Source organism: Solenopsis invicta, chromosome 6 (assembly GCF_016802725.1).
Source record: "Solenopsis invicta isolate M01_SB chromosome 6, UNIL_Sinv_3.0, whole genome shotgun sequence".
Classification (NCBI taxonomy): Eukaryota; Metazoa; Arthropoda; class Insecta; order Hymenoptera; family Formicidae; genus Solenopsis; species Solenopsis invicta.
In genome coordinates, this window is record NC_052669.1 from 14,131,480 (window position 1) to 14,146,232 (window position 14,753).

The window sequence follows — 14,753 nt, forward strand, 5'->3', positions numbered from 1 at the left end:
TGTGAGGGTTTCATTTGGACCGAAGAGTTCGTAATACAGCACACTTTTCTGGTTCCACCAAACGCACAACAAGGTCTTATGCCCGTGAATATTCCTTTTCGGCGTTGAAGCGGATGGTTGGCCGGGTTCCCATAAATTTTTTCGTTTGGGATTATCAAAATAAATCCATTTTTCATCGCCAGTCACGATGCGCCACAAAAAACTTTTTTTTCTTTGCCTGGCAAGCAAAGAAGTTGCAATAGTGAAAAGGCATTTTCAAAATGGCATTTTTTGACAACTCATATGGCAGCCATTTTCCTTCTTTCTGAATCTTTTCCATGGCATGCAAGCGTTTTGAGACGGCCATTGTAGTAACATTTAACTGTTCCGACAACTCTAAAAGCGTTTGGGCTGGATTCTCATCGAGCAATTCTTGCAGCTCGACATTTTCAAATTTTTTCGGCTCTCGTTTCGGAAGCGTTCCGACCAAACTCTACAAGTTCTTTCCGATGGAGTTTCGTTACCATACACTTTGGATAATAAGCGATGTGCTTCAGCTGCGGTTTTTTTTAGGTCGAAGTAGTGAAGAAGCACATGTCGGAAAAACAGCTTATTGCGATTCATTTTCAGTCGATTGGAAAATGTCTTTGGTGTCGAGAAATCTAATCTATGAGAATTGAATTATTTTTGGCAATGTCTAAACTACAAAAGACATAGAGTTCGTCGTCGAAACTCGCCAGCGTTGAAGCCAGCACCCTCTAGTAGCGAGCGACAGGAATTAACCCTAATAGCACAAGATATCCTCAGGATGATCCTAAATCCGTCCTAAATGTCCTGGGATGTGAATGGGACGGGTTTAGGGCATTATAACATCCCAGGACTTCCCATGGGCATCCTAAGAACATCCCAAAAACACCTTTAGGGCGTCCTCGGAACATCCCATGGTCGTCCTTAAGACATCCTTTGGACGCCCCTTGGAGGTTTGTACAGGAGGTATAGATTATAAACACGTCCAACACATAATTTCAGCATATACTAACCAATGCAACGCACAAACGGGATCCGTGGGCTGTCGGTGCGTGATAACCATTTATGAATTTTTTTAAAATACAGAATTATGCATTGAAAAAAATAATTTCAGGATATTTGAGGATTACTTTAGGATGTTTGAGGATTATACAGAACCATTAAAATTATTCTTACAAAATACATATTAAATAAAATAGGTAGTGACAAGCTCGTGTCAATGAGTAAACAAGAAAGTTAAGACAAATAGGCCTATAACGGGCAGGTTTATTCAAAATAGGATTAATACATATAAATTATTATAATCAAACGAAGAGTCAAAAATTCCTTTAAACATTATTAATACATAAATCAAACGCGTTTCGTGCTACACAGAGCCTTCATCAGTGAAAAACATTTTCTTATAAAAAACAAACGAGAAACCGCAAATAAAAATAGATAAATTAAATAATAATATCGCGAATTACAGGAGCCTCATGTGAGCCTTCGATCCAAGAAGTGAACACGCAGTTAGAATAAATAAATAAAAATGTGAGTAAATAACAAAATATAAATATAAATAAAAGTGAAAAGAGTTATGACAGATTAAACAAAAATGCTGTGACGGTGTCTTGTTTTTATTGTGTCCAAGTTCTACGTTGATAGGCGAGAATGTAAGGAAGTCCGATGTGAAAAATAATTTCCTTGTCAATAACGATTATTGTAAGATGGTCAGATTTTCAGTCACAGATGAAGGGAAAAGAAATAAACGGAAAGATGCGTGCTCTTCTTGGATCGTATCTCACGAATAGATGTTGTGCTTGTGACTTTCAGTGAGAGACTACATACATATTGTTGTATCACAATCAAAAACTTTTACTTACACATGAATCATAAAGTTCAATTTGCAAACGAAAATTTCGTGATAACATCATTCGCAAACGCGTGCGTCGCTCTGATTTCACAACACGGGCAATCGGTCTCTTTCACGAGTCTGTTTGCGAAAATGGTAGTGATCGCGAAAAGATTTTCCTCTGTCTTCAACGAACATCCATTGATACCGATATACAAGCTTAATTGTAGTATGGAATTCGCATCTTTAGGATTACCATCGAAGGAGTGCACGACGCCCGCCGTCAATTCGTTTTTGTGCTTCATCAGGATTTACATGAAGTCGTCACTGGCGTTGCGACAGTGCAGGAACATTAGTAGCATTAACGTCGAGCACAACAATTGCAGCTCGAAATACTTCTTCTGGGTCTCCTTAGGACAGAAATTCAACCTGTCGTAATCCAAGTCCATCTCGCCGATCGCGACGATCTTGTCCTTGTTATTTAACGACAGGTCCGACAACGACTTCAGGTACTCCTCTGGATTGTCGCATTCCTCATATTTATTGCATCGCGTCGGATGACAACCGACCGTCGAATACAGCCTGTCATCAATTCGCGCTACTCCAAGAACCTACTTGCTATTTTTCTACGCTACCAGCGTGATGATGATCTTCGAGAGGTTGTTCTTCCAACTTCGCTCTAAAATAATCTTGTCTAAATCCGGCTGATGCTTCTGGGACCCGTAATAGATATCGAATAGAATATATCAAAAATAACATCAAACAACATGAATATTTGGCTTAATCCGATAAACTAGCGTCATCTTGGTCATCTTGTTCCGAAACATGTTCCACATTTTTCATTTTATTCACACTAAAAGAATTTATACTAATTAAAATTTCACAACAATGACATTATTATATATTTTTATACATTTTTAAATAATACTTTACATAACGTTTTATTCACGTAGAAATGAAAAAAGGAACTTACTTTCTTTCGTTACGTTCTGATGCATGTCTTAACCAAGACTTAACAGGCACTGAAATAATTTGTTCAGTTGTGTCGGGGAAATAAATTCGTACAGCACCTATAACACGTTAATATACAATAATATTTAAAAGTAACATATATTTATAGTTATGTAAGGTATTTTATATATATTGAACATATAAACAATAAGTACATTATTATTTTATAAAAATAATATGATGTAGTTATTGTCTATCTCTTTCTAACATATATAATAAAAAATACCATATATAACTATTTGATCCCTATTGAAAACGCGCTTATAAAAATGTTTGCACACTTTTTTATCATTCTATCCTTGTTTTATGTCTAATGAACAGTTAAGATTACTGAATACGAATCTTATTGTATTAGTTTAAGTAAATATTGGTTTAACTTACCAATTATAATACTTCTTAAATGCAAATCAAAGAAGGAACGTTTTTTTTCCCACCAACGTAACTAAATAAGCTTGCAACTGGATCACTTAAAGTTCTTCGCAATATATTAAATGTAAGGGATTTGATGTCTGTTCCTCCTATTCGTGATAGTTCAATAATCTATAAAAAATATAAATGAGATTAAATCTTTTTGTATGTTATTAGTTTAAAAAATTATTTTTTTAAAATACATACCAACGCTTTACAATTGATTTTGTTCTCCATTATTAATTTTGCGATTTTCTCTAAGTGTTCCACAGTTTTTAACGGAAAAAATTCCATGTAATCAACTTCCGAAATTCGTTTTTCTGATTTATCTTCTAGGGTAAAAATTTTTATCTGGTTTTGTATATCATTTAATGTTGTCGTTGCAATATTTTGTTGGTGAAATATTCTCGAAATTTTGAAATCTATATCTAATAGTTTTCGCAGAATAAATTTTTGTACATCTGACGAAGCTGAAAGATTTTATAAAATTAAAGTTCTTTATAAAATATAAATATACAAATTGTTCTGAAATTCATGATTTCAAATATAGCAAGTCGTCGAAAAGATAAATAAAATTGTAATTTGCAAATTTTTATTTTATGCCGTAATTTTTGAGATATAAAGGTTTAAGACTAGCCAGTAACAAACTGCGCTTAGATGGTATGCATATCCATGAATTGCGCGTGTACCAATGATCGTATGACAGGTGACCATCTAAATCATCTGATCTGATTGACCGACTTTAAGCCTTTACATCTTCAAACTACTGTTTGAATTAAAAATTTCTATATAACTGTTTTACTTTATTTTTCAAAAACTTTCTTGCTATACTATATTTTGATTCGTAAATTTTGGAACATCGTCTATTACAAAGCAATATGATTAGTACTTACATGTGTTAACAGTATGAGTTTGAAAATGTTCAAATTCGAATACATTTTTTTCTCCGTCATCTGTGATATGATCAAAATCATATCCCATGAATAAAAATATAAAATGTTCAAATTATTTGACTTTAATTCAGACGTAATTTCGTATTATTGTAATATGGAATATGTGTGTGTGGTGTGTGCATAAGTGTGCATGTGTGCACGTGAGTACATTTTTTACCTGTATTAATTTTTGAAGAACTAGCTTCTTCTATAATATATAAAGATTTTTGGACTTATTTACATGATGACGTTTTACATGATTTTTTAAGTACATTTTCAGATGTAGTAATAGGAATGCTTTTTTGTGGAATTTTTGGATAAGAGGGTACGTGAACTCTTTTTTCTTCTTCGGAGAAGCTTTCTTCGGTACTTATGACAGTTTTCGCTCTGTTCTTTCTACTTTTTTGGACACTGGATGATAATTTTCAATTGCTGACAATATTTCTTTCAGTGCAACAATGGAAATATCACAAATTTATCTTCTGATAATGGTAATTTAACATATTTTTTATGAATATTTTTTATTGGCCATATTTGTAATTCGCTTAAACCATGTACAGTAAATATTTTTAATAATGATGACGGACATGGAATTTTGTAAAAATCTTGTTTATGTAAAAATTTATGACCGATAATTACATTTGCATTAAGATCTCTATTGAATGCTATATTCTTTATTAGCACAATAGTTTCATCGATTAATGCACAACAGTTATCTCCTGTTACATCTATTCGTAATGTCATATTTGTTTTTGTTATTATTTTATATTGTGGATTGCAACAACCATGTATTAATGGCCCAGATGTGTGAATAGATCTCATATCTAATTTAAAGTTTTCATTTTCTTCTATCGTTAATTTTTCTGGTATTTTATTTTCTTCATATTCAATATATCTTCGAACAATTTGTTGCAATGGTTTGTCATACTTTTTCAATAGTTTTTTTAATGTTTGTAAAAAATTTTCGTATTTAAATGCACTAAAATTATCTAGTGGACCAAATTTTTTTACATTCTGCACAAGATGGATGAGACCGTGTACATTATGAGAGACGTTGTGAGTACCATAAATCAATCCAAATGATGTAACGAAATGTTCCAGCAATTCCTGACAATAATTAAATAAATTTTGTGCTTCTGTAGAACATAATATTCTAATAGCTGCATGTAACGTTACAAAGTGATCATATATGTCACGACGAAGAATATCTTTAAAAGCTACAGGTCCTACATACAGAAGTAACTGTCGAAATTCGGTAGCTTTCCATAATTTAACCAAAGTTAGTGATCGAGGTTTTCGTACAAATTCAGAAGGTACGTGTTTTTTTAATACATTTTCTAAATGTGATGATATCATTTGACATTTTCTATTTTCCAAACGATGTTTTAATTCGCCGAATAGCCATAGATATACCAATCGTCGCGTAATTCCAAGACAAACCAAATGCATATAATCCAGTGGTACATTATTTATTAGATCAAAATTTGGAATTTCTTCAACAATCGATGTACCAATATGATGATTTTCATCGATTTTTGATCTAAAATGGAGATCTGTTCTCAATGGAGCATTTATTTCAGGGAAACAAACCTTATTACAACGGAAATCACCTTCAGTTGTACATTTTGTGCAACTGGAATAACCAGTATGTCCTTTAATTTGTAAGATAAACGCTTTAGCTGGTGTATCACATATTATAGAATGTATACTGCATTGAATGTGTTCATTATCAATAACAATTCCATCCTGACATAATAATTTTGCTTCCTCTATAAAGTCTCGTAAAAAGTCTTCTAAATTACAAGGTTTTTGTTTGCCATAATATGCTCCAATAATGAAAACTTGCTTTGATTGTTCTATGGAACCTAAAATTGGCCACAACTGTTGTTGTGAAGATTTAGATAATGGCAATCCATCAATATTTATGGATATTTTTATATCAGTTGGATTTATGGAATTAAATGACAAAATATTTTCAATTGACTTTAGTAATCCAAAGTAGTAATATTCTCCTCCAGCACATTGTCTAATATCAGTATTTCTTGGAGTACGCAGAAGTGTTCTAGGATCAGATGGTATGTTAGAATGACAATTGTCACAAGTATACTGTCTTATACCATGTACAAGATTACGTAGTGCTTGTTGCGAAACATTTTCTTTGACTGCCCAATTAGCAAGAAATGTTTTGAAATCAATATCTACATCCTCATTCTCATTATTAATCTGAAAGTCTCTTATTTGTTGCTCATTTTCACTGCTTGATACAGAATTAATTTCATCTGAATCACTGTTTGTATCATTTGATAAATCGGTATCTATCTCTCTTCCGACAAGTAAATTATCGTTTAATCCTGATGTCGAAGGATATATATGAGATTCATTAGATGTCGAAGGATATATATGAGATTCATTAGATGTCGAAGGATATATATGAGATTCATTAGATACTGATGACACGTCAGTTACATTATTACATGATGTATTTAATGCTTCGCTAATTACATCAACTTCTATCTTTCGAATTTTTCTTTGACTTACAGAATTAATTGTATAAAATCTATTTTCACGTGACATCTTTAACTTTATAAAAATATCTAGTTACTGTTCATATCTAGTTCCCTTAAAAAATATATATGTAAATTAATATCTAACCTTACAATTTGTCGCGTTATTTCGCAAACATTTGAGAGTTTAAAATTAAAGGATAATTACACGTTTTATATCTTTGCCGTAATAAATGTTTTGGAATATATGTTTATAAAAAATGTTATAAGAATAAGCAGAAATAAAAAAAATCTTATTTCTGCTCATGCGATTACATGTCTTTATGACACGTTACTAGTTTGTATGAAAAAATAGGAGACTATAATATCGTTAATAAGTCAAATAATAACATTTTTATCTTGTACCTTACCTGTGACACCGTAAATCGCTGATGATTCCTCAAAGTACCATATAATGTTAAAAACACTGTCTTTCGTTAGCTTGCTTTTTTCCTCAGGTATCATTACAGATATCATTTCCGGTTGACACTTATGCAGAAGCAGGCGGTGGGGACAAACAGGAAGAAAATACGTCGTCTGCAGAACTATTTACATTTATTTGGTTAAGTTGCTGGTGCATCTGTCAATGATAACGGCATTCGCTGATTACAGATCCTAACCTCTAATATTATTGTAATATACATTATGTTGTTGAATTACCTTTAAAAATCACGCTGTCGAGAACACGCTTGCCACATCGTCTACAAAACGTTTCGCAAGCAGAAAATACATCGAAACCGGGATATGCTAATGAAATCCCGCATAATTAGAATGGAGTGTCTTCTATATTTTTCACGTGTGTTAATAATAATCTATTACTATTGGTTAGCGGTTATTGCTTGCATAAACCAGGCTTTAAGCCTTTAGCCCTAAGAAATTGGCCAAACACAATCGATTATTCTTCTACAAGTCAACTATTATTGGTCAATTTCTTAGGGCTAAAGGCTTAAGTCTCTATTGTAGACGACGCTTAAACGGTCCTACTTCTCGTGGCGTATGGCGCTCGGGGTGAGAGGAATGGGGGGAAAGCGCCACCGAGACTTCGAGAACCGGATGCCGGACACGGACAATAGTAATAGATTATTATTAACACACGTGGAAAATATAGAAGACACTCCATTCTAATTAAGCGGGATTTTATTAGTATATTCCGGTTTCGATGTATTTTCTGCTTGCGAAACGTTTTGTAGACGATGTGGCAAGCGTGTTCTCGACAGCGTGATTTTTTAAGGTAATTCAACAACATAATGTATATTACAATAATATTAGAGGTTAGGATCTGTAATCAGCGAATGCCGTTATCATCGACAGATGCACCAGCATCTTAACCAAATAAATGTCAATAGTTCTGCAGACGACGTATTTTCTTCCTGTTTGTCCCCACCGCCTGCTTCTGTATAAGTGTCAACCGGAAATGATATCTGTAATGATACCTGAGGATAATAGCAAGATAACGAAAGACTGTTTTTAGCATTATATGGTACTTTGATAGTTACTTGGTCAGTGCTTGATTTTTTTAACACGTGGTATTGATCTGTACAAGAATTGGAAATTCAAAGATTGTTAAAGTAGAAGGGTAAGTTGTGTGTAGAATCTATTAATCTATTCAAACCTCTATAACTGCTTTGTCGACTTAAACAATAAGTTTATTGTAATAAATGTATTACAGTAGTCGTGCGTATTTTCATTTCTATTAAAAGGTATATGTATTTATAATGAATAATGATATTATAAAATATTTGATATTAAAAGACTACATATATATTTTCGATGCTACAAAAATTACAGATTTTTTATTTTTGTCCTTATTTTTATTGTTTTATATTTAGAAACTTACTCTAATAAGAATACAAGCTATTTTCTTTTTTACTTGATAAATGTCATCTTTTATAGAAATTAACTTAAATTAATTTCATCAGAATCATTAATTCTAGTATCATTTGGTAAAGCTACACTTATCTATTTTATCTTTATTTATATTAGAATCAAATCAAACTCAAATATATATTGAATTTGAAGTACAAGAATTTCTAAGTTATGATAAAAATAAATATAAGTTACCATTATTAGAAGTTAAATATGTTTTATGTTCACAAATTGCATTAGTAAAATGTACTTGACTTTTTAAAGTATATGTGATATATGTGTTTACTTTTATCAGTTTTAATTATGGAGCAATACGCTGTAATAGAATTTAATGATGGAGTGCAAATGATATCATCCTCTTGGATAACCGAAGATAAAAAACATGCATATTGGCCGACTTTCTCCAATAATGAAAAGTTTAGAAAGGCAGTAAAAAAATGTGTTTCAAAAATGGATGATTGGCCACAGCATGAAATAAAAAAATTCTGGACAACTACGAGTAGGTATAAGAATCTACTTGTAGAATAGTACATAATTACATTGATAATAATCGTTTACATAAACTACAATGTTTTACTTCTATCTGTTCTTTGATAATCGTCAAAATAAAAATATTAATAAAGTATGTATCTGTTATATGACTTCTAGAAATTTTGTAGAAACATTAATTAATGATACTTTTTGGCTAAATTATAATTAACAAATATTTTTTATATACAAATTAAAATATTTTTTGTTGTTTTAATATTATTTTCTAGTAATAATACTATTTACCGTATTTTCTTTTATTCAGATACATATGATAAAGGAATGAAAATTTAAAAAAAAATTGAATATATATCAGATATTAATTCTCAAAGTGAGGATAATGAAATTTCCAAAAAAAGTAGAAAGAACAGAGCGAAAACTGTCAAAAGTAGCGAAGAAAGCTTCTCCGAAGAAGAAAAAAGAGTTCACGTACCCGCTTATCCAAAAATTCCACAAAAAAGCATTCCTATTACTACATCTGAAAATGTACTTGAAAAATCATGTAAAACGTCATCATGTAAAAGTAAGTGAAGATATTCACGATTGTATTCGTAATCTTTCCTTGAGAAATCAAGATTCCTCGTCTCTGTCCGGTTTTTGTCTCGCGTATTGCAAAATGTAGTACGCGAGACAAAAACAGATAAGAATAAGGAATCCTTAATTATTTCTTAAAGATGGACTAAGAATATGGGACTAAGAATACGAGGTGTGTTCAAAAAGTATCGCGAATTTTGTGTTTTTTCAAAAATTATTTATTTATTCATGAATATCTATTGTCCCCTTCAAAGTAATCCCCATGAGATATTATACACTTGTGCCAACGGTTTTTCCAATCTTCGAAGCACTTCAAAAAATCATTTTTTTTTTATCTTGTTCAGCTCCTCCTTCGATGCCGTCTTTATCGCGTCAAGCGTAGCGTAACGTCGTCCTTTCATGGGCCTCTTCAGTTTACGGAACAAGAAAAAGTCACAGGGGGCCAGATCTGGGGAATACGGTGGTTGCGGCATCATTAGTGTGTTGTTTTTGGCCAAAAAGTCGCGCACAAGCAACGATGTGTGAGCAGGGGCGTTTGGTACGAATTTCGCGGCGACCCGTCTCATGCCCAAATCATTGATAAAAATCGAATGGCACGAGCCAATCGATATGTTTAGGTCCTCAGCAACTTCTCTAACGGTGATTCGACGATTGGCCAATACCATTTTCTCCACTTCATTAATTTTTTCGTCTGTTGTTGAAGTGCTCGGGCGTCCGGCACGCTCTTCGTCGTTCACATCTTCTCGGCCTTCTGAGAACATTTTGTACCACCGATAAACGTTGCTTCGGTCCAAGGTAGCTTCTCCGTATGCCACAGTCAACATTCGGAATGCATCCGCGCACTTAATTTCGTTTTTCACACAAAATTTGATACAGGTTCTTTGATCCATTTTTTTGAATAGGTAAAAATCGAAGACGATCCAAAACACGTGCAAGCAAAGCAGCTGTCAACAATTAAGTGAACATTCAAAATGGCCGAGCTTGTCGGCATAAGTGAGAGACATGAGTACCAACATAACGCCACAAAAAGATCGAAATTCGAATATACGTAACCCGCGAAAATTCAAAATTCGCGATACTTTTTGAACACACCTCGTATTATACATGTGTATTGGTTCGCAATGCAATTTTCATAAGATTCATAATGCAGCAATTTTTTCTTTCAATTAGGCAAACCCGTATTAAAACTGTCGGAAACGATAAATGAAACGATAAATAAATCCAAAAATCCTTATATAGAAGAAGCTAGTTCTTCAAAAATTAATACAGGTAAGAAATTTATACACGTGCACACACACACATGCGCACTTATGCACACACCACACACACACACACACATATTTCATATTACAATAATACTAAATTACGTCTGAATTAAAGTCATATAATTTGAACATTTTATATTTTTATTCATAGGATATGATTTTGATCATATCACAGATGACGGAGAAAAAGATGTATTCGAATTTGAACATTTTAAAACTCATACTGTTAACACATGTAAGTACTAATCATATTGCTTTGTAATAGACGATGTTCCAAAATTTACGAATCAAAATAGTATAGCAAGAAAGTTTTTGAAAAATAAAGTGAAACAGTTATTTAGAAATTTTTAATTCAAACAGTAGTTTGAAGATGTAAAGGCTTAAAGTCGGTCAATCAGATTAGATGATTTAGATGGTCACCTGTCATACGATCATTGGTACACGCGCAATTCATGGATATGCATACCATCTAAGCGCAGTTTGTTACTGGCTAGTCTTAAACCTTTATATCTCAAAAATTACCGCATAAAATAAAAATTTGCAAATTACAATTTTATTTATCTTTTCGACAACTTGCTATATTTGAAATCATGAATTTCAGAACAATTTGTATATTTATATTTTATAAAGAACTTTAATTTTATAAAATCTTTCAGCTTCGTCAGATGTACAAAAATTTATTGTACGAAAACTATTAGATATAGATTTCAAAATTTCGAGAATATTTCACCAACAAAATATTGCAACAACATTAAATGATATACAAAACCAGATAAAAATTTTTACCGTAAAAGATGAATCAGAAAAACAATTTTCGGAAGTTGATTACACGGAATTTTTTCCGTTAAAAACTGTGGAACGCTTAGAGAAAATGGACAAATTAATAGTGGAGAACAAAATCAATCGTAAAGCGTTGGTATGTATTTAAAAAAAATAATTTTTTTAAACTAATAACATACAAAAAGATTTAATCTCATTTATATTCTTTATAGATTACTCAACTATCACAAATAGGAGGAACAGACATCAAATCCCTTACATTTAATATATTGCGAAGAACTTTAAGTGATCCAGTTGCAAGCTTATTTAGTTACGTTGGTGGGAAAAAAAAACGTTCCTTCTTTGATTTGCATTTAAGAAGTATTATATTTGGTAAGTTAAACCAATATTTACTTAAACTAATACAATAAGATTCGTATTCAGTAATCTTAACTGTTCATTAGACATAAAACAAGGATAGAATGATAAAAAAGTGTGCAAACATTTTTATAAGCGCGTTTTCAATAGGGATCAAATAGTTATATATGGTATTTTTTATTATATATGTTAGAAAGAGATAGACAATAACTACATCATATTATTTTTATAAAATAATAATGTACTTATTGTTTATATGTTCAATATATATAAAATACCTTACATAACTATAAATATATGTTACTTTTAAATATTATTGTATATTAACGTGTTATAGGTGCTGTACGAATTTATTTCCCCGACGCAACTGAACAAATTATTTCAGTGCCTGTTAAGTCTTGGTTAAGACATGCATCAGAACGTAACGAAAGAAAGTAAGTTCCTTTTTTCATTTCTACGTGAATAAAACGTTATGTAAAGTATTATTTAAAAATGTATAAAAATATATAATAATGTCATTGTTGTGAAATTTTAATTAGTATAAATTCTTTTAGTGTGAATAAAATGAAAAATGTGGAACATGTTTCGGAACAAGATGACCAAGATGACGCTAGTTTATCGGATTAAGCCAAATATTCATGTTGTTTGATGTTATTTTTGATATATTCTATTCGATATCTATTACGGGTCCCAGAAGCATCAGCCGGATTTAGACAAGATTATTTTAGAGCGAAGTTGGAAGAACAACCTCTCGAAGATCATCATCACGCTGGTAGCGTAGAAAAATAGCAAGTAGGTTCTTGGAGTAGCGCGAATTGATGACAGGCTGTATTCGACGGTCGGTTGTCATCCGACGCGATGCAATAAATATGAGGAATGCGACAATCCAGAGGAGTACCTGAAGTCGTTGTCGGACCTGTCGTTAAATAACAAGGACAAGATCGTCGCGATCGGCGAGATGGACTTGGATTACGACAGGTTGAATTTCTGTCCTAAGGAGATCCAGAAGAAGTATTTCGAGCTGCAATTGTTGTGCTCGACGTTAGAGCTACCAATGTTCCTGCACTGCCAGCGACGACTTCGTTCGAATCCTAAGGAAGCACTAAAGCGAATTGACGCCTGTTGTTGTGCACTCCTTCGATGATAATCCTGAAGATGCGAATTTTATACTACAAGTAAGCTTGTATTTAAATAATAAAGATTAAGATTGAGATACAATATGTGTATTTTTAAAAAATAATTTTAATGGCCTGTAATAATCGTCAAATATCCTAAAATAATCCTCGAACATCCTGAAGTAATCCTTAATTATCCTGAAATAATCCCGAAATATCCTGAAATAATCCCGAAATATCCTGAAATAATCCCGAAATATCCTGAAATAATCCTCGTAAATCCTGAAATAATCCTGAAATAATCCTGAACGGTCCTGAAGTGTACATGAAATAGGTAGGTATGTCCCAATGATTACTTATGGACGTCCTGGGGACGCCTGATTGAAATGTCCACGGGATGTCTATGGGAAATTGTGAGGCGCAACTTAGATAGTCCTCGGGACGGCCTGTGGACGTCGTAGGATTATAACAGGTACTCCCTACGATATCTTGCTCAACGTAACAGGACGTCCTTAGGACGTCCCGTGGACGTCCTTGTGCTGATAGGGAAGGTTCACACCTAATATATAATATAAATCTCACACAGCACAAATGACTGTCAACTAATAGTTGACTTTTTGCCGACTTAAAGACAGCTATTAAAATCGACGTTTAGCTGACTATTTCTAGGTGATTTTTGTCGACTTCAAATTGTCGACTTAAAGTCGATTTCGAAAGTCAAAAGTTGACGCATAGTGCGCGTGCGACATCATGCGATCACCACGATTTCATCCTTTTGATTGCCTCTGTGTGCAGTGTGCCTCCTGCGTGCCAGTTTTTCAAGTGTGCAGTATTTATCAAGGTAATGTCCTCCTTTTTTAAATAATATAGCATAAAAATATTAACGAATATAAGAAATATTATACATATGTAAATTTTATGTGTAATAACTTGTGATATATACAATTATGTTCAAGTAAGGTTAGAATTGTCCTTTTTCTTCTCAGTATTTTTGTTTCAGCTTGTGCAAAACATAGAGGCGGTGCTTATATTCTGTTAGCCAATCAAAACATTCTGAAGCAATTATTTAATATATGTAATAGTGAAAGAGGCGCCGGCAAATTGAGAGCGAAGCACATGACGGTACATGATGAAGGAAATTAACATGACCTTCTAATTTTTGATCGATTAATTTGAAAGACAATATAAACAAAGTGCCGTAATGGTCACTGCTGCATACTATAATATTTATTGTGTGATTTTATATATCTGTTTACTAAACTGCACGCTAAATTATACATTTTTCGATCATAGCTCCAAGTTGAATTAATAGTAATATTACTTTATTAAATTGAAAATCAATTTACTAATTAATGATGCTAACTTGCATCAAAATGTAAAAACTCTTTCCCCTCCCCCCTAAAAAAAACTGTAAAAAAATTGTAAAAAGTAATACTTCAGCCAGGAGAAAATCTATTCGATTAGAATTGATGAAGGACTCTCAAAATTTCAAATAATTGAATCTCGTCAAGAGGGGAGTCTCATTAAGTTTCATACGAATTGAAACCGAGAGATATCGGACGACGATTTTGTATGTT

General features: G+C 32.5%; 1 protein-coding gene and 3 pseudogenes across 2 annotated transcripts; 2 read left to right on the forward strand and 2 right to left on the reverse strand.

Moving 5' to 3' along the window:
- Positions 1 to 1,242: 1,242 nt before the first annotated feature.
- On the reverse strand, positions 1,243 to 2,583 carry LOC120358093 (annotated as a pseudogene).
- Positions 1,243 to 4,610, reverse strand: LOC120358094 (annotated as a pseudogene).
- Positions 4,611 to 5,148: 538 nt separating this feature from the next.
- Positions 5,149 to 9,566, forward strand: LOC120358006. Of its 2 annotated transcripts, none has more exons than XM_039450353.1 (4): positions 5,149 to 5,244; positions 5,331 to 5,501; positions 8,893 to 9,100; positions 9,391 to 9,566. In XM_039450353.1, the coding sequence occupies exons 2-4, from the start codon at positions 5,378 to 5,380 to the stop codon at positions 9,398 to 9,400; spliced, it is 342 nt and encodes a 113-aa protein (XP_039306287.1). In that variant the 5' UTR covers positions 5,149 to 5,244; positions 5,331 to 5,377; the 3' UTR covers positions 9,401 to 9,566. The 2 variants fall into 2 exon arrangements, with proteins under 2 accessions (XP_039306287.1, XP_039306286.1); XM_039450352.1 differs by having other exon boundaries at positions 8,893 to 9,096.
- Positions 9,567 to 12,725: 3,159 nt separating this feature from the next.
- On the forward strand, positions 12,726 to 13,279 carry LOC105207279 (annotated as a pseudogene).
- The last annotated feature ends 1,474 nt before the right edge of the window (positions 13,280 to 14,753 follow it).